General features: G+C 37.9%; 1 protein-coding gene across 8 annotated transcripts in view; it reads right to left on the reverse strand.

Moving 5' to 3' along the window:
* Nucleotides 1-20,155, reverse strand: part of ERC2 (ELKS/RAB6-interacting/CAST family member 2) — a 1,139,467-nt gene that overhangs the window by 223,324 nt on the left and 895,988 nt on the right. For 3 of the 8 annotated variants that reach the window (XR_016350432.1, XM_089781197.1, XM_089781198.1), the window contains exon 20: nucleotides 8,778-8,843. The exons of the other annotated variants lie outside the window; for them this stretch is intronic. Coding sequence is in view for 2 of the 3 variants with exons in the window: in XM_089781197.1 (XP_089637323.1) it covers nucleotides 8,817-8,843 (27 nt within the window). In the remaining variant the exon portion in view is untranslated. The remainder of the gene's footprint in view (nucleotides 1-8,777; nucleotides 8,844-20,155) is intronic. 8 annotated transcript variants of the gene reach the window in all.

The raw sequence follows: 20,155 nt of genomic DNA on the forward strand, positions 1-20,155 counted from the left end.
GAAATTTTAGAACATATGTTGATTTTTCTGAGCTTTAATTTGAATTAAGGGTCCAACTGAAGTAAGAGTACATGTACAGCTTACATACCCTTTATGGAAACTCCATTTTCAAAAAAGCATGGAATTCACTTGTTCCACAAACTGCAATTTGCAATTCGTGAAGTTCCGACATTTCATGCTCCAAATGGTAAATATGCAAAAATACCAAAATATGGCCCTAACTTCAGAGAGAAAGGACGTGATGGACTCATAGTCCAACTGCAATGCACCTATTATTAGTGCTGAGCACATTTTTTTGTCTGAAAATTTTGTCAAAATATGTGGAAACACCTAAAGATTTTGTGAATTCATGTCAGTTGTGCTGAATTATTCAGTTGAGAAATAAAAAACATAAACATTTTGAAAATGTAAAAACACTTCATTATGATATCTTTGAAATCAAGCATTTTGAATTTTTTTAGTCAGAATTTTCACTCCACCATCAACCTTAGCATGGACCAGTCCACACAAGAGATCCACTTCCTGGACGCTACAGAACAAACAAATTATGGTCTCATAAACACCACCCTGTACTGGAAATCTACTAACCGCTATTCTTTCCTACATGCCTCTAGCTTCCATCCAGGACACATTACATGATCCATTGTCTACAGCCAGGCCCTAAGGTACAACCATATCTGTTCTAATCCCTCAGATAGAGACAAACACCTACAAGATCTTTATTAAGCATTCTCAAAACCAAAATACCCACTTGACAAAGTGAAAATAAATTGACAGAGTTAGATGAGTACCCAGAAGTCACCTACTACAGAACAAGAAGGAAAATAACAAAACAGCACTGGTAATCATCTGCAGCCTATAGCTAAAACCCTTTCATCACATCGTTGACAATTTACAAAGTATCCTGGAATATGATCCCTCACTCTTACAGATCTTGGGAGACAGGCCAGACCTCACCTACAGACAGCACCCCCTACCTGAAGCAAATACTCACCAGCAGCCACACATGTGCCAGAAATGTCCCTCTGCCATAATACTGGCCAAACCAGACAGTTTGCGCCAAAGGATAACTGAGCACAAATTAGAAATCAACAAAGGTAACATACAAAAACCTGTAGGAGAACGTTTCAACCTCCCTGGACACACAGTAATGGATTTAAAAGTAGTCATCTTTCTACAAAAAAACTTCAGAACCAGACTACGAAGAAAAACAACAGAGCTGCAATTCATTTACAAATTTAACACAATCATTTTAGGATTGAATAAGGATTTAGAATGGTTCTCTCTCTACAAAGGCAGTTTTCCCTCTTTTAGATTTCACTTCTTCTCATCAACTGCTGGGAATGAGTCACATCTACCCTGACTGAATCGGCCTTGTTAACACTAGTCCTACACTTAATAAATAACTCAATTTTTTTATTATATCCAAATAAATCTGTTAGTCTTTGGGGTAACATAGGATTCCTCATATTTTTTTCAAAATTACTTGTTGCTTCTACATTTATTTTAATTTTATTTTTTAAAATCCCAAACCCATAAAAGGGTAAACATTGAAAACAAACCATTTCGTTTCAGATCAAATGAAACATTTAGACAACCTACATTTTTTAAGTGCTGTCTCTGGGGAATGACTCTTTTGTTTGTACCCAAAATAAATGCCTTCCCCAATTTTTCAAAATTGTCAACTAATAGGAAAATCAATTATATGCCTAGCTCTAGTATACTGCTGCAGATCTTTTCTGAGCCTCTCTTTTGTTACAACTTTTGATTTGCAGTGAGTTTGTTGAATTCTTTAAACAAGGATTCAGTAAATTAGGGAGTCCTGATTCTCCAGCTGCATAATGAGTAATTCCAATTGACTACAATGGGAGTTATGCATCTACATTAGTCCTTTTGCGAAAACAAAGATAAACTAAGAATGGAGGGGTTGAGAACCACAATTCTCCCAGTTAAAAAAAGTTGGGGGAAGACAGAAAAAGGTCCCTTTTTCAAATATTGACCTTACAAAGCAGTTGATCCATGGTCTAAAATGATTACTGTTCCCGTATTTGATTTTCATTTACAACTATTCAGTTTCTTGATACCTGGCCACTATACAAGTATATATTAATCATTTTCTGATTTGAGCATGTATCCTGCTGTAAAGGGGGGCTGATCCTCAGCTACAGTAAATTTGCATAGCTCAGCTGGAGTCAATGAAACTACACTGATTTATACCAGCCTAGGATATGGCTCAGGATCTCTGCCAAAACATATTAATGTCCCCATCTGTATTTTTTTTATGAATCAGATACTAAAAAATTGCATATGTTTCCAATTTTAAAAGACTTCTCCTACTCTAGTACTTTTCGAAAATAAAAAAAAGTGTTTGTATTGCATGAGACAAATTCTGCTATCAGTTATACTGGTGTAAATCTGAAATAAATCCATTGGCTCTAATAGTTTCACTCAGATTTACACTTACATAATTTAGTGACACATTTGGTCCCATAGCTTCATTATTATGAAAATTCAATGATTAGATCATCACTGCAAATTGCCATTTTTGTGACAAACTCAAATTTAATTTTTATGTTAACTGCTGCTCCTATCATGACACATCAGCAGACTTTTTAATTTTTGTGGGAAAAGAAATGTGTGTCATGTAAAAAATCTCTTTCAACTCAAAGGCTGTTTGTTTATTCTCTCTTATAGCTATAAAAATTAAATGATTATGCCTTTCTGTCTTTAAGAAAAGAGTTTTCAACAGCAATATGTATGTATGTAAGTTTCTGAAATGAACATTATTGTGTCTCTAAAAGATCATTATTAAGATGTTCAAGCACAAAAAATGTATTAGAATAGAGTTGTTGAACCCATAATTAAAATATATAACTAAGAAGTATGTTGAAAAAAATCATAAATTAAAAGAACTAAGGTGAAGGATCATTCCTAGAAATTTACATACTCGTGGTCCTAGTGTTTTCAAGTTAAATTGTTGCATGCTAACTTCAATTTGCCTCTAACATACTAATATTCCTCTCTTTTATTCCTGCTTGCCTTTTGTTTCTCTCTTATGTTCACAATTAGCTTTTGATATAAGTTTGAAGCTTAAAAAATGTCCTACAGGGAACATAAAATGAATTAAATTACATTGAATCTGAGGTTTAACATTACTTCAGCTGACTGAAAAAACTGGTTTCTCTGTATCATACTCCTTGCTTTAGAAAGGGGGAGTCTGTTTAAGATACGTCTTGTCCCATGTATTGATGAGTCTCCTGGGAGCTCTTAAATTCTGGAGGCTGAAACCATCTGTTCACTCTAATACTGGGTACAGTGTAAACTTCCCTTCACTCTCAGTTATCATCAGCTTCTTTGACCACTGACATGGTCACGTCATCCCTAGGGGTTTATCACCATCAGAATTACCTCTGAGCAAAATTTTAAAAACTATGGCAAAATTCTTCGCAGCAAGATTAGATTTTTGTTAGAATTCAACAAGTGCACTGCTTTAATCTGTCACCACTGGTGGAATATGAATCTAAATAAATGTAAAGGGATAGCTAATATTTGTTGCTAATCCCAGTTCATGTTACTTATCTTTAGATCCACTTCATCTATATAATGAGATATGGACCAGACTCACTCGACCACTCTGCACCAGAGTGTGCTAAAATTACAGCTGAAACCGCCTATGTTTTCTCATTTAGTGTTTAGTAGCACTACAATCCAAAAGAGGTGGCTGGAGTAAGGTGCCTCAGCTATACTCAGCAGATGGACAGTCCCTTGGGAATCATTGTCAGCTATCCTAGGTTATATTAGGACAGCTCCCAGTTTGTTCTCAAGTATGCAGAGACAGAGTTCAATATAGGTGTGGAACAATAATGTGACAGAGAATTTGTGCCTTATAACATTCGAAACTTGGACAGAAATATTAATGATTGTCACGAATGCTATATCCCTTATAATATTGCTTTGTATTTCTTTTTTAAGAGCAATAAGACACTCTACAGTGTTCATTTTTATTTGGATTATGACTTTTCTTAGTTATTAAATTCACTTATCGTTAGGCCTTAATCATTCCACCACCATTCTAGACATGCTCTTGTTGCCCAATGCTTTTGCCCACTGTGATCCAAAAATTCCAAAGCTAAACCTCAGACACTGTTCATTCCAATTTAGCTCTATACAAGGCCACCAATGGGGAAGAAGGGGAAAATGGAGCAGTAGCAAAGTTGACTCCAATCCCAGCTGACTGTTCTTCTACCCAAGAACATATTTGTGATGAATTCTGTTCACTACAGAACTTTGGAGTGTGAGAACATCCTTCTAGTTCGAACTAGGGTGGCAGTGTAGACATATCCTTATAGACTAACAGATGTATTGGAGCATAAGCTTTCGTGGGCAAAGACCTACTTTGTCAGATGCAAACATCTGACGAAGTGGGTCTTTGCCCACGAAAGCTTATGCTCCAATACATCTGTTAGTCTATAAGGTGCTATAGGACTCCTTGTCACTCTAACAGGATTATTACTTAACAATCTAGCAATAGTGCTGTGAATCTCTGTGTGCAAAATAAATTTATACAAAGACTGGGTTTGCAATTACTCTGCTTCCTGGTGATTCAATCAAGCTGGTCAGTATTTCTGTGATGTATCCTTTCTTTCAGAAGCTTAGCACTGACCAGGTATAACATCTAGTATTCACAACTTCAGTGTTATAGGGAATAAAATCTATATATAAATAGAAACTAAAGAAGCCACTTCTCATAAACTCATCAGGGGGCTGATTCATCTAACTCACAAGAGACAAGCTGTAGGACATTTGTCAAAATGTCCTCATAACAATGGCCATACTATGTCAGGTCAAATGTCTATTTAGCTAAGTATCCTGTGCTCCAACAGTGGCTAATGTCAGGTGCCCCAGAGGGAATAAACAGAACAGGTAATCATCAAGTGATCCATTCCATCACCCATTCCCAGCATCTGACAAAGAAAGACTAGGGACACAATTCCTGCCAATTCTAGCTAATAATGATTGATGGCCTATCCTCCATGAATTTATGTACCCCTTTTTTGAACCCTGTTATAGCATTCCTTTTGTTTGTTTTAAACTTGTTACCTATTAATTTAATGACCCCTATTTCTCGTGTTATGCAAAGGAGTAAATATCTTTTTTATTCACTTTTTCCACACCAGTCATGAATTTTGTAGAGCTCTATGATATCCCCGCTTAGCTGTCTCTTTTCCAAGCTTTTCCAAAGTCCTAGTCTTATTAATCTCTCCTCATATAGCCCAATCATTTTTGTTGTCTTTTGCTGAACCTTTTCCAATGTCAATATATCTTTTTTGAGATGAGGTGACCAAATCTGCACACTGTATTCAAGATACGGGGCATATCATGGATTTATATAAGGCATTAAGATAATCTCTGTCTTATTTTCTATACCTTCTGTTTGCTTTTTTGACTGCTGCTGCACATTGAGTGGATGTTTTCAGAGAACTATCCACAATGACTTGATCCACAATCCAAGATCTTTCTCTTGAACAGCCATTTTAGTCCCCATCATTTTGTACGTATATTTTGAATTATGTTTTCCAATATGCATTACTTTACATTTATCAACATTAAAATTCATTGGCCATTTTGTTGCCCAGTCACCTGGTTTTGTGAGATCTCTTTGAAGCTCTTCACAGTCTGCTTTAGATTATTTTGAGCAGTTCAGTACCATCTGCAAATATTGCCACCTCACCATTTTCCCCTTTCTCCAGATCATTTATGAATATGTTTAATAGGATTGGTCTCAGTATAGACCCTGCGGGACCCCACTACTTACCTCTTTCCATTCTGAAAACTGACCATTTATTCCTACCCTTTGTTTCCTTTCTTTTAACCAGTTATCAATCCATGAGAGGACTATCCCATGACAGCTCAATTTCTGTGTTGCTAGTATATCAGGAGCTAGCTGGCACATCCTACAAAATGAGTTGAGCTAGTCAGGGAGCAGGTGTGGCCAGACTAAGCCATCTAGGTCAGCTTCTACTAGTGGAGATCTTGAGATGAACCCATGGGAATTTTAAAAGGTATCTCTCTTTATAATCCTTGATGGAGGAAGAAGATGGTAATGCCTCCTACACTACTTGATGTGAATACCTCTACAGGCAGAATGGGTTCAAAATGCACACTCTTGTGATCATAGGGATGATTTGAGCTCTTAGCTTTCTTCTTTCCAATGACGATAGTGCATTATTATGTTTATTTATTTTTGTTTTGTTTAAACTTGGTTTGTGGATTAAGTAAAATATGTACATTATTGCAAAATGAATATAAAATGTCTTATTATTACTCTCACTTCCAAAAACTATTATCAAATGAATACCCAATTAATATTTTACCCTTAAAAAGTGTTCTATGCCATACGATTTTCACCTTATGATAACCTATCCTGAATATCCTACAGTAAACCATTATTCTCGTGAATCAAGAGGCCTGAATGGTATTAACTTGGAAATCACTTTGGATGTAGGACACTGCCTCCCACCAGGGGTATGATTTGCTACCTTTCCAGCACTTCTAGCCTACACCAACTTGGAAGAAGAAAAGATCAAATAAGATATTTATCAGTGCTCTAGAATATAACAATAGGAAAGAAATTACACTAGCAATCAAACAAAAAAGTCTAAGCCTAAAACTTCATTAAAACTGGAAATACATATGTGCCTGAAAATTAAACAATCTGCTTTACTTCCCCAGGACAGAAGAAAGGAATCCAACAAATGGTTGAGAACTCTGTTACTTGTAAACCACAGAACAAACTTATTAAAATAGCATGCTATTTTAGCTGAAGAGCACTTCCTAATTACTCACAGCACAACATGAAAACATCAGAACCCCAGACCATTTCTAAATTGTCATGTAAAATAGAACTAATGTCTTTTTTTAAAGAATCCTTATTAGCAGAAGAGAGGAAACTGGGACCAGAGGAGATTTGAATATGTATGCTGGGTGTTATTGCATTTGTTACCGTCCAGGCTTATATAAGCTTCTACACAGAGGGTGGGTGGGTGCGTATTTGTGTGTGTACATATTACACACAAATACATTATCTACTACAGATATAACATTTTAACTTGAATCAGAAAACAAACCAATAATGAATTTAATTGTATTTTGACTAACAAGTTTGGTTTGTTCAGCTGCTGACTGGTACTATGCTGTTTAGAATAATTATTTTATTTTACTTCTCTGCTACATCTTACTATGTTTTAACATTTTCCTTTTAAAAAAATACAAACCATTAAATAGGAATATCACTAATTCAATATAGTATTACAGTCATTGTGTACAATGAATACATACCAGTCCAGATCACTTTCAGTTAACAAGAAATTACTCTCAGAAGGAAAATATTTATTTTTGAGAGATGAGTCTGATCAAGTAAAAACACTAAGTCTTTTATATCCATTTGTAAAAATTACAATTAAGATTCATATAATTTTCCATTTCTTTATGTCAGATAACAGAAAAATTGAAAAAGCGAATGTAGGCAACTTCTACAAGGGTTACTCATGCCTGTAGTCTCTGTGCCCATAAACACTTCCACTGAAGTTAATAGAACTGTTCCAGTGAGTAAAAAGAAACACTTATCTTACAAGAGTTTTGCAGTTAAACCCAAAGGCCTGATTTTCATGTATATTTACACTGCTTTATAGTACCAGAGAGATATGAAGTACCTTTAGTTTAATGAGAATCAAGCCCTATATCATAATCATAGGGCCACTGCCCCATTTTGAGCTATAGGTTAAATATTACTTACAATGCAAGAACCTACAAATATGCATTGAACACCTAATTGACAAGTAATGGCAAAATAATACTCAGAGTTGAAAATAATTTGTTGAAAATAATAATTAGCTACATTTTTCTATTCTTAAATGTAATGGACACAACCTAGAATGTTGTCTGTTATATTATTTAAATCAGAATGGAATTAGTATATGAGAAGATTGCAGCTTCCTTAACAAGTATGTACTTTTCAATTTAATTTTTCACAAAAACATAATGTTTCACTTATTAACATCACTTTTTTATGCACATGAACATATCATATTCCTATGGGATGCAATATTTAACCTGTGCCAAGTATTTTAAATAACATTCATTTTAAATCGGAAAAAAAATTGTGAGTTCTTATATTGGCTTTCCCAGCTGAATTAACATGGCAGATTAAAACCAGATTAAAGTTTACTACAAGAAGATGTCCTTATCCATTATAAGTCCACAAGAGTGCATGCAAATTACTTGGAAAAGAGCACTTTACTACCCTTGGGTGTTTCACTAAGTGAGGTGGAGTTTTAACATTTTCTTATAGACCATCTTAACCCTCCTATCTAGAAGAATCTAAAGGAGGTATTCTTTAAAGAAAAGGAAATGGAGAAAAAGGGTTTCAGGACTCCTTTGACTGTTATGGAAGGGAGCTTCCCCTCATTTATACTCCCCCTTAATCCTTATTCAAGGTGGGGGAGATTGTGAGGTCCCAGCAGGGCTGCCTTTCATAAATATTATGAAAAAGTTTCTTAAAAAATCAAACTACTAGAAATTGAAAAATACCAAAAACTTATATTGGGCAAGGCATCATGATTCCAAAAAAATGCATATCATTCTAAATCTCTATGATATTTTAGAAAACAATACATTGTTACACAGACAAATTTCACAACACACATCTATGAATACAGTTTGAAATTAAAACAACATTAGACTGCAACTTGAAATAGATATAAAAGATGATTTCTCACCCCTCAGAATAAAACTGGAACTTTCATTTCTAGAAATGGCTATGCCCATATACCCTCTTCATCATCCTGCGTGCCAGATATTAGAAGATGCACAGTGAAGATGTTAGCATTGGAATGAAAGAAGAAAAGGTTAGTTACCTTGGTGCATGTTAAAATACAGAGATCTTGGCTATTAAAAACATGAGTTACAAAGAAATATTTGTTTCACTTTTAAGCATTAAACCAACAGACCTTTTTTTCTATACATAAGGGTACGTCTACACTAGCCACCTAGATTGATCTAGGGAGGCTAATGAGAGTGACCGGAATTGCAAATCAAGCCCAGGATTTAAATATCCTGTGCTTGATTTGCATGTTCCCGGCCGGTCGCCATTTTAGAAATTGACTAGCCCGAAGTAACTGTCTGCATCTACACGTGGCAGTGAAACGGGATTCCGGAATAAAGCCCTAAATCAAATTAGGTGGTATTGCTCCTGCAATTAGGTTTACCACCGAATTTGATTTAGGGGCTTTATTCCAGAATCCCATTTCACTGTCACATGTAGCTTTAACATGGGCAGTAACTTTGGGCTATTCAATTTCTAAAATGGTGACTGGCCAGGAACATGCAAATCAAGTGCAGGATATTTAAATCCCGGGCTTGATTTGCAATTCCGGTCATCCTCATTAGCCTCCCAAGATCAATCTAGGGGGCTAGTGTAGACGTACCCTAAGAGAATTTGCATGTATAGCAACCAGAACAAGAACAATGAAGTAAAACATTCTTCCTACCCAGTTAAAACATTGTGTCTAAAGTGGATTATAAGATTAAATATTAAAAGATTATATTTTTTAAAAGCTGATGGCACATAATGTGAATGTACACTTATTGCAGAAACAATTTAAATTTCTCATAAATAAGCAAAGAAATAATTACTATAATCAAATGGTTTCACATTCAGTAAGGTTAAAAGATACAATAAAAACTGCTGAGGAATCAAAAATTTCTTTTTAGTGAAGTATACTTTTCTAACATATAATCAAATATATCATTTAACCATCACTTAAATACTGTATATTGCTAGAATACTGTAAGTCAATTTTTTTGCTCTTTTTTGGGTTATTATGGTAGGGGTTTTATGTTTGTCACAGTAATAGTTGTCCATGGAATATTCATATATTCATATTGTTAAAAAAAATCATTATTTGGGATACTTCTCTAATAAAGAAGAGTGTTCCTTCCAAAAAAGGTGTTCCACAAGAATGGAATGTTTCTCTCCTTTGCATGTTTATTTGTAGATTACAGTTTTAGTATGTTCCTTAATCTCCTTACTCAGAGATGTATGTATATGTACAGGGCTTGCTGAACTTGCCCCACTCGCCAGCCGTGCTGTAACCTGGCTCTTCCGGGTTACAATCTACTTGCCACGGGCAAGTAGACCGTATAATTTGTCGAGCCCTGTATATGTACACATGCTACACTTGTCTCTATGGACTTCATGAAAGCAAGAGTTAGATATTTATGAATATTGGGAGGAAGATAAAACAAGATATAATATATAATTTTACATACTTTTTTCTTACATGATATGAAATACACATGTAGATAGACAAGCATATAACATGTTCATGTTATATGTGTTTATTTAATTTAATTTAACATTTCAAAAAATCTTCTTTTCTAATATTTTAAAATGCACCCATTTGTATTTTTTAAATTAAAAAAAATACATGGAATTTTTCAATATTCTAGCATTGAAAACTAGCTGATGTAATGTAAATTGCTGGCATTTAATTCAATCTAAAATAAATGAAACGAGTGGTAATTAATTATGATTGAAACAGACAGGAATTTTAGTGAGAAAGTATACACTGCCAGTATCACTACTGTTCTTAGTCCATTCTAGGAACAAAAAAAAGAGCTCCCAGATGTCAACTGTTATTAAAAACCAGATGTTAAGAAAGATGTCTTCCATGTTGCTGAATTAAGTAAAGAAATCTGACAGTCAAATATAAACTTAGCTATCATTTAACACAGAAGAAACTCATTTAAAGTTACCTTGGAATATTTCTTACTTTTAGGGTTTACACAGCTAAAACAGGCAGAAAAGAAAGTGTAATATCTGAATATTATTATTTTCAATTAAGGTCCAAATCATTCACAGCTCCCATTTTCTGGCTTCATTTTCCTAGGTGACAAAATCTGAATAGCTCCCACTGACTTCCAAAGGAATTATTCAGGCTGTTGGTTTTAGTTGAATAACTTAGAATTCAATAAAAGTTTTGCAAGCTTAAGGGCGGAGGAAACACTACACAATTTTTCTCATATAGCGTATTTTGATTCCATTACATTCACCCAAGAAACACAAGTCATGTTAACATGAAATTAAATTTCCATATTCTGATCTCCCTAGAGAATCTGTGTATCTCTTTCTTTGAAGAAGAGAAAGCAGATTATCTAATTTTGGAGAATGACCTCACCAAGTGCCAGCACAAGACAATGGCTTAGGATCCTGAGCAGCTCAAGGGTCCCCCCTCTTATTACTATGTTGTGTGTGGGGGGAGGGGATTCCGATGTATGGTCCCTAAGGCTATGTCTACACTACCAGGTTATTTTGAAATAAGTTATTTTGAAATAATAACTCCCAGAATAACTATTTTGAAATAAGCTTATTCCTCTTCACAAGCATGAGTTATTATTTCAAAGTAACGGGGTTAGTAGTGTGGTCGCTCATCTTGTTATTTCAAAATAAGGGGAGTTTAATCTTTTGTGGGTCCAGGCACTAGAACATGGCCATGATCCCTGCCTCTCCAAGGCTATGCCCATCCTGCTCTGATTGGCCTCGTCCCACTGATGCCCTGCCTGCCACTTGCATGAGAGGAACAAGCAGCAGGCAGGGCCACAGAGGAAAGAGGCCAAGTGGACACAAGCAGATCAGGTCCATTCTCTGGGCATTATGTTCCTTATTGAGCATGGGCCAGCACCGCTGTAAAATCCATTATTCAGGCCAGAGGTGGGTTGGCTGGGGACCAAGATTGATAAGGGGAAGGGCTGACAAACCCTGCAGGTATATGTTGAAATGATTATGGAATAAAACTGTGGCCTACTTAAACCCCATCCAGTAGCTTCTGTCTTTCTTCAAGCATAGCCAGACAATGATGGAGGTTGTGGTTTTATGAGACACCATAGCTGAACTAGATCTTTATATGACCATTTCTTTTTCAGTGGTGTTACAATTTTTGTAAAAGTAGTGCTACAAAACTAAAACCACTTTACTGAACTACTGTAAATTGCACATGCTCCTTATGGATATGCCTTTCAATAGTATTGCATATAAATCAATAATAGACTAGGTCCAGTGTGTGCACTATGAAAGACATACCTAAGGATGTACCTGTGTATTTTCCACTGCATAATCTGATTGTCAAAATTCATTTTTAATGTTGCAGAATGATTTTTATGGGCCAAATTTTACTCTTGGATTTATTCAAATGACTATTACTGATTACAGTGCAAAGCCACTTGTATGTGGTCTTATATTGATAAAAACATATATAGTTAGATTTTCCAGCTGTACCAAAAGAAGAGCGTGAAATATTTGACATGGGTTTAAACAGGGCACAACTTTATTAACAAATATCTGGCAGATAAAAGTGTACAATGCAGGTAGCCCCACATTTATTCCATAATTACCCAGGGAGCTTTTATCAACTCCCCCTTTTTTTCCATCCAGGCCCCTCCAGAAAATTTATTGCCAGGACTGCTTTGTCCATACAAGTCCCTCCGGCAAATCCATTGCTAGAACCTTACCATCTCCCCCCACCTTATTGAAGGGTTAAGATGATCTAGAACAGCATTTCTTAAAGTGTTTTCCGTGGCACATATGTGTTCTGCGAAGCAGTCAGAGGTGTGCCACGGAGAGAACAGAATTCAAAATAGCCGTCCTTAAAGAGACAAGGGTATAGGAGGGGCTGCAGGGTCTGGGAGGAAGCTGTGACCTGGGAACAGGGCAGTAGAGAGGTATTGGGTGGTGATCCGGGGCAGAGAGTTTGGGTGTCGGAGGGTGTGGGATGCTAGAGGTAGGCTCTGGCCAGGAGACAATTACCTAGGCAGCTCCTGCTCAGCAGCCCAATGGGACCCTCTGTAAGGCTCCCTGCCTGCCACAGTCCCAGAGCTCAGAGTGGCTGCTCCATGTGCCTCCTTGTGCCGCACAGGTGGGAGGAAATCTACATGCACTGCCCCTGCCCCCAGCACACTCTCTCAGCTAATTCAGCAAATGGGAGCTGAGAGATTGTGATGGGGGCAAGAGCAGCCAATGGGAACCAGCCAATGGGATCTGAATGACTGTGCTGGAGGATGGAGCAGCGGGCAAAGGTTTCTTCTCCTTCCTGTGCAGAGAGGCAGATGGAGCAGCTGCTCTGAGCCTTGGGGCTGCTCCCGGCCTGAGGGTCCTGGTGGGGTGTCCATGGGCCAGATTGAGAAGCTTGGTGAGCTGTATCTTACCTGCCTTTGGGCTTAGGAGTTGCTCCTCTTAACAATTTCAACATAATAAATCATCAATAAAATTGATTGTTCCAGTTACTACACAGCACAATCCCATTTGTCACATCGAATGGGGAACGGGGCCAAATCAGATCATCAAAAATTTGGATAATCAGGGGAATGGGGAAGTGCGAGGCTGCACCACCATCTAGTGGCCCCAGGAGGAATTGCTTGCTTCTGGCCCTGTGTGCGCTGGTTGTTAGGTTAATATGGAAAGCTGCACAATGGGAGGTTCGAAGAATGGAGCTCTACTGCCTCATCTGTATTGACTCCACATGCTAGGCCACCCCATATTATACACTGCTGCTAGCGACTCTCTCACACGAATCCTCACAACTCCCCAAACTCCCTAGCCTTGAAACAGGTAGATCAATAGAGAACAACAAAGTCCTGGGTCTCCTTCCTGTCACTGGCCCCACAGATCATCCAATCAGCAGTGGGACTCTGACGGGTAGGAAGGCATAGGAAAAGGGAAACAAAAACGACAAATTCCAAAGTCCCCACTGATGCTAAAGGAGAAAGGCCTAAGTGGGAAAATAATTCTACCAATTTAACTTAGTGTTTCCTATGCCTTGCACTTGGCCAGCACAAGGTGGATCAAGCTGTATTGGTACCAAGCCTCTCACAGGATCTTACCTTCTCCACAGGGATGTCTGTCTTCTAGCTCAATTAGTTCTGGGAAAGGAGAACACTCCAAAGAGGCTCCACCTCAGGCTCATATTTGTTACCCTGCATCCTCTTTCAGTTCTCAAGGGCAAACCACAAGAAGGAGACTCCCTGCAGCAAAGCCATGGGAGTCTCTGAGATTGCCCTAACCTGCAGCCTGTCCTACCTGGCTGCTGTCATGGTCTCTCTGTGAGGTCACCACATCTCAACATCCTTTAACCAATAAGCTGAAGCACTGTAAAAGGCCTTGTGATGTCATTGCCACACCCACTCCTGCCCTGCTAGACTAATGTCCTGCCCCTGGTCAGCCTCTTTGCATGTATGAGCTGTGTCATGCTGTGGACTGTAAGTGATCACTGCCTATTAATCAGCTGGGTGGGCCGGAAAGAAATGCTTGTCAGGCTGGATCCAGCACCTGGGCCTGATTTTATCCACCCCTGAGCTAGAGTTTGATAACTAAGTAAAGTCAGATAACTCAGTGCCAAAATGAAAGTATGATTCTTTAAAGCTCAATGAGATTTATAGCCAGCCAGAACATTCTTGATGCATTACGGTACAAATTGAAAGTTACAGTTTTACAAATGTCCCAGCAATCATTACCATCAGAGACCTGCATCAGAAAAAGTGCTATCCTCTCATCTCATTGTGTACCATGGAGTGACATTAATTTATGAATCTTTCAAACAATAAACTATAATCAAGCAATTTTCAACTGATGTGTGTGTATACATTGGGGCTGTGTCTAGACTGCATCCCTTTTCCGTAAAAGGGATGCAAATTAGACACTTCGCAATTGCAAATGAAGGGGGGATTTAAATCCCCCCCACTTCATTTGCATAAAAATGGCTGCCGCTTTTTTCCAGCTCGGAGCTTTGCCGGAAAAAAGCGCCAGTCTAGACGCGGATCTTTTGGAAAATAAAGCCTTTTCCGAAAGATCCCTTATTCCTTATAGGGAATAGGAATAGAAATAAGGGATCTTTCCGAAAAGGCTTTATTTTCCGAAAGATCCGTGTCTAGACTGGAGCTTTTTTCCGGCAAAGCTCCGAGCCGGAAAAAAGCGGCAGCCATTTTTATGCAAATGAAGCAGGGGGGATTTAAATCCCCGCTTCATTTGCAATTGCAATGTGTCTAATTTGCATCCCTTTTACGGAAAAGGGATGCAGTCTAGAAATAGCCTAGCCGTTTTTCAGATCTTGATATTTCAGTTGGTTTATATATTTTAAAATACTGAAAAGTTACCAGCTCACATTAGATATTAATTATATCCAAATGGTAAATCAAAAGCAAGTTTTCAATTATACACATGCAAAAAACCATCTGAAATCCAAAATATATATTTTTGCAGTATTATTTTCTAAAATAGCTAATGTTTGCATGCTACGTTCATTTTGGTAATCTATGCACAAATCTTCTAACTTGACTTGACCACAACTCTGCTGGCCGTTAATACCAATATAATTCTGTTATAATGCTCCAATGATTCTGATTGAGTGCCTACTGAAATTAATGGCAAAACTCCAACTGACTCGAGTGTTGCACAGTTAGGTTCTTAACTTGTAGTGCTTGGCAAGCTTGCACAAAATATGTCCATTACAATACTGAAGTGTATCTAAAAATAAATTTCATAAACATATTTCTCAGGTTCCAGAGATTTAAGGTCTATCATTCAATGGTAAAACTGTAGAATTAAATCTTAGATGACTAGAATTCTATTAAGGAAGAGATTAGAAAAGGGATATCATGTTATTCGTGGCTAAGATAATATGTATGTTAATTTTTGTAACACACAAGGTGACTGAAAATTATAATCCCAAATGACTGCTGCCATGTACATTAGGTATCCTGTACACAAAGTGAGTGCAAATTGAATGTAAAAGGGTCTCATTTTGATGTGATAGCATTTTGCACTCACACTGTATCTCATTAGTATAAACAGCTGCAAAAAATACATAAGAGTGAATCAGCCCTTATAGAACTGCAAAGTATTTTTTGTTAACAACATGCTACTATTTTTATTAAAATGCTTTATCTAAAATAAACTAATTCTAAAATACTAGCTGGAATAAAATCTCTTTTTAGAGACATATTTGAGAATACAGATAACAGAAGAACCCAGATGAATTAAGCTGTTTTGCCTTTCTTACTACAAAAGAAGACCCTACCTAACAAGGCTTATCACAGGTCCCTTTCATGTTGCATGAATGCTAAGAATTAACCTCTTAATGTGGGGTAAGTTCATCTGGTGATAACCTGTTCATTCTTGAACTCATTTTCTGAAGACTGATTTACCATCATATCTCCTTATAGTGTGTGGCTAGTGATGGTTCATTAAACATGTAACTACAGGCCCTGAGGCATTGCAAACAGTGATACTTACATATATTAATTCCCTCATAATTATTTCTATTTTCTTTGATGAACACATTTACTTGCTTTGTAATAAAAGGTCTTCTAATTACACCCTTTAAACTCAGGAAATCTTAAACAACTCTGAGAATGTTTTATCTGTTAGTAACTTATAAGACACTTATAAGGAAGAAAGCGACAAGGAATCCTGTGTCACCTTATAGATTAACAGATGTATTGGAGCATAAGCTTTCATGGGCAAAGACCCTCTTCGTCAGATGCATATAGTGGAAATTTCTGGAGGCAGGTATAAATATGCAGGCCAGAATAAGGCTAGAGATAACGAGGTTAATTCAGTCAGGGAGGGTGAGGCCCACTTCTAGCAGTTCATCTGGAGGTGTGAACACCAAGGATACATCTAGACTACATGGCTCCATTAATGGAGACATGTAAAATCATTTACTCGGCATAGTCAAAGAAGCAGGGATTTAAATAATCCCCACTTCATAAATTAAAAAAAAATGGCCACTGCGCTGTGCGGACGATCAGCTGATTCAGCACAGCACGTCAGTCTAGACACAGAGCAGTCGACAAGAGATGCCTTTGGTATGCCTGATGAAATGAGGTTTATTGGAGCGGTCGACAAAGGCTTCCCTTGTCAACCGCATCGCGTCTAGATTGACGCGCTGTGCTGGATCAGCTGATCATCAGCGCAACGCGGCAGCCATTTTTATTTTAATGAAGCGGGGATTATTTAAATCCCCGCTTCTTTGACTATGCTGAGTAAACTATTTTACATAGCTCCGTCGACAGAGCCATATAGTCTAGATGTACCCCAAGAGAGGAGAAACTGCTTTTGTAGTTGGCTAGCCATTCACAGTCTTTGTTTAATCCTAAAACGATGGTGTCAAATTTGCAGATGAACTGTAGCTCAGCAGTTTCTCTTTGAAGTCTGGTCTTTACGGTTTTTTGCTACAGGATGGCTATCTTTAAATTTGCTACTGTGCGTCCAGGGAGACTGAAGTGTTTTCCTACAGGTTTTTGTACATTGCCATTCCTAATATCTGATTTGTGTCCATTTATTCTTTTACATAGGGACTGTCCAGTTTGGCCGATGTAAATAGCAGAGGGGCATTGTAGGCATATGATGGCATATATTACATTGGTAGATGTGCATGTGAATGAACCAGTGATGGTATGGCTGATCTGATTAGATCCTGTGATGGTGTCGCTGGTGTAGATATGTGGGCAGAGTTGGCATCGAGGTTTGTTGCATGGATTGGTTCCTGAGTTAGAGTTACTGTGGTGCCGTGTACAGTTGCTGGTGAGAATTTGCCTCAGGTTGGTGGGTTGTCTATGGGCAAGGACTGGCCTGCCTCCCAAGGCCTGTAAAAGTGAGGGATCTTTTGTCCAGGATTGGTGGTAGATCACTGATGATGCGTTGGAGAGGTTTTAGTTAAAGACTATAGGTGATGGCCAGTGGTGTTCTATTGGTTTCTTTCTTGGGCTTGTTTTGTAGTAGGAGGCTTCTGGGTACATGTCTGGCTCTGTTAATCTGTTTCCTCGCTTCCTCATGCGGGTATCGTAGTTTCAAAAATGCTTGGTGAAGATCTTGTAGGTGTTGGTCTATGTCTGAGGGGTTGGAGCAAATGTGGTTGTACCTTCGTGCTTGGCTGTAGACAATGGATCGTGTGGTGTGTCAGGGATGGAAGCTGGAGGCATGAAGGTAGGCATAGTGGTCGGTAGGTTTTCAGTATAGGGTGGTATTTATGTGACCGTCACTTATTTGCACTGTGGTGTCTAGGAAGTGGATCTCTTGTGTAGATTGGTCCAGGCTGAGGTTGATGGTGGGGTGGAAGCCTAGTTGAAATCATGGTGGAAGTCTTCCAGAGTCTCCTTCCCATGGGCCAGATGATGAAGATGTCATCAATGTAACATAGGTAGAGAAGGGGTGTTAGTGGACGAGAGCTGAGGAAGCATTGTTCCAGTCAGCCATAAAAATGTTGGCATATGGTGGGGCCATGCCGGAGCCCATAGCGGTGTCACTGGTTGGAGGTATATATTGTCATGAATCTGAAATAGTTGTGTGTGAGGATAAAGCCACAGAGCTCAGACTCCAGTTGTGCTGTGGCATCATCAGGGATACTGTTCCTGACAGCTTGTATTCCATCTATGTGTGGGATGTTTGTGTAGAGAGCCTTTATATCCATGGTGATAGCCACCATGAATGTCCTAGCACCCGCATGGTCCTAGCCACCATGGATGTAGAGGATCTCTACACAAATCGATAGAACAGAGGAGTTTTTCTGGTGTAGGTATTCTCCTTCTATGAGGAATAACTCCTTTTTGTGCAAAAACAGGAAACAGGAAAAAGTACAGGTGTCCTGGTGGCCATTCTGTGAATAGCTATAATTGCTTTCTTTCAAGAGAGCATCCATGAAGTGTGGATGCTCTCTTGCACAAAAGCACATTGCTTTTTCGATGCACTTTTGTAGTGTGGATGTGCTCTTGCGCAAGATCTCTTCTGCAAAAAGCTTCTTGTGCAAGAAGCCTTTAGTGTAGACATAGCCCAGTTGTATTAAGTGAGAGTTCTGTGCACCAATGACATGAAGAACTGAGCCTGTAACTAGAAAATGGGAAGAGACTGGCTGTGAATATTCATTTGCATCTTTGTTGAACTTTGGAATCTTCATATTTTGGCTTTCTTATATTCAGAAAGCTGAATATATCTTACAATTTCTTTTAGCTTTACCCACTGAAGTCACAGATATATTTTCAAATCTGTCTATGACAAAAGTGCTCACAATTAATAATGAGGATATTTAAGAACAGGTTAGATAGACATCTGTCAGGGATGGTGTAGACGGAGCTTGGTCCTGCCTTGAGGGCAGGGGGCTGGACTCGATGACTTCTCGAGGTCCCTTCCAGTCCTATTATTCTATGATTCTATGATTCTAGGACCTTAAAATAAGTCCCATAATATGGACTTTTTCTGATTATTTAAAGTGTAACAGATTATTAATAAGTAAGACATATAGTTTGTGATCACTGATTTTAATCACTCCCATACTAAAAATAATAGGAGGAATCAAGGTGATGGAAGGGGGTGGCAAAATCAAATCAGTATCTTTAATGTCTGTTTACAAATTTGAGAAGTATGGGGAATAAGAAGGAAGAACTTGTAATGCTAGTGTATGAATACAACTATGACAAAGTTGGCATCACAGAGACTTGGTGGGATAATATGCATGGTAGAGAAAGGTACAGCTTGCTCAGGAAGCACTGGCAGAGAAAAAGTAGGAGGTGTTGTCTTAAATATTAAAAATGCATTAACTTGATCTGAGGTTGAAATGGAACTAGGAGACAGACTTGTTGAAAGCCTCTTGGTAAGGATTAAAAGGGTAAAAAATAAGGATGATGTCACAGTAAGGGACCGATACAGACCATCTAACCAAGAAAAAAAGGTGGATAGGGCTTTCTTTAAACAACTATCAAAATAATCTAAAACACAAGACTTGGTGGTGATGGGGTTCTTCAACTACTGAGATATATATTGGGAAAATAACATAGCAGGACAGATTATCCAACAAGTTATTGGAATGTATTGGAGACAATTTATTATCCAAAATGGTGGAGAATGCTACAAATTTGATTTGACTTTTCTAGATTTGATTTTGACAAATCAAGGGAGGAATTGGTTGAGAATTTTAAAGTGGAAGGTAGTTTGGGTGAAAGTGATCTTGAAATGGTAGGGAAAAGGGCAAAATAAAAATCATGGATTACAAAATAGACTTTAGCAACTCAGAGAGTAGCTAGGTAAAATACCATGGAAAGCAAGTCTAAG

Source organism: Pelodiscus sinensis, chromosome 11, assembly GCF_052426305.1.
Source record: "Pelodiscus sinensis isolate ZL-2025 chromosome 11, ASM5242630v1, whole genome shotgun sequence".
Taxonomy (NCBI): Eukaryota; Metazoa; Chordata; order Testudines; family Trionychidae; genus Pelodiscus; species Pelodiscus sinensis.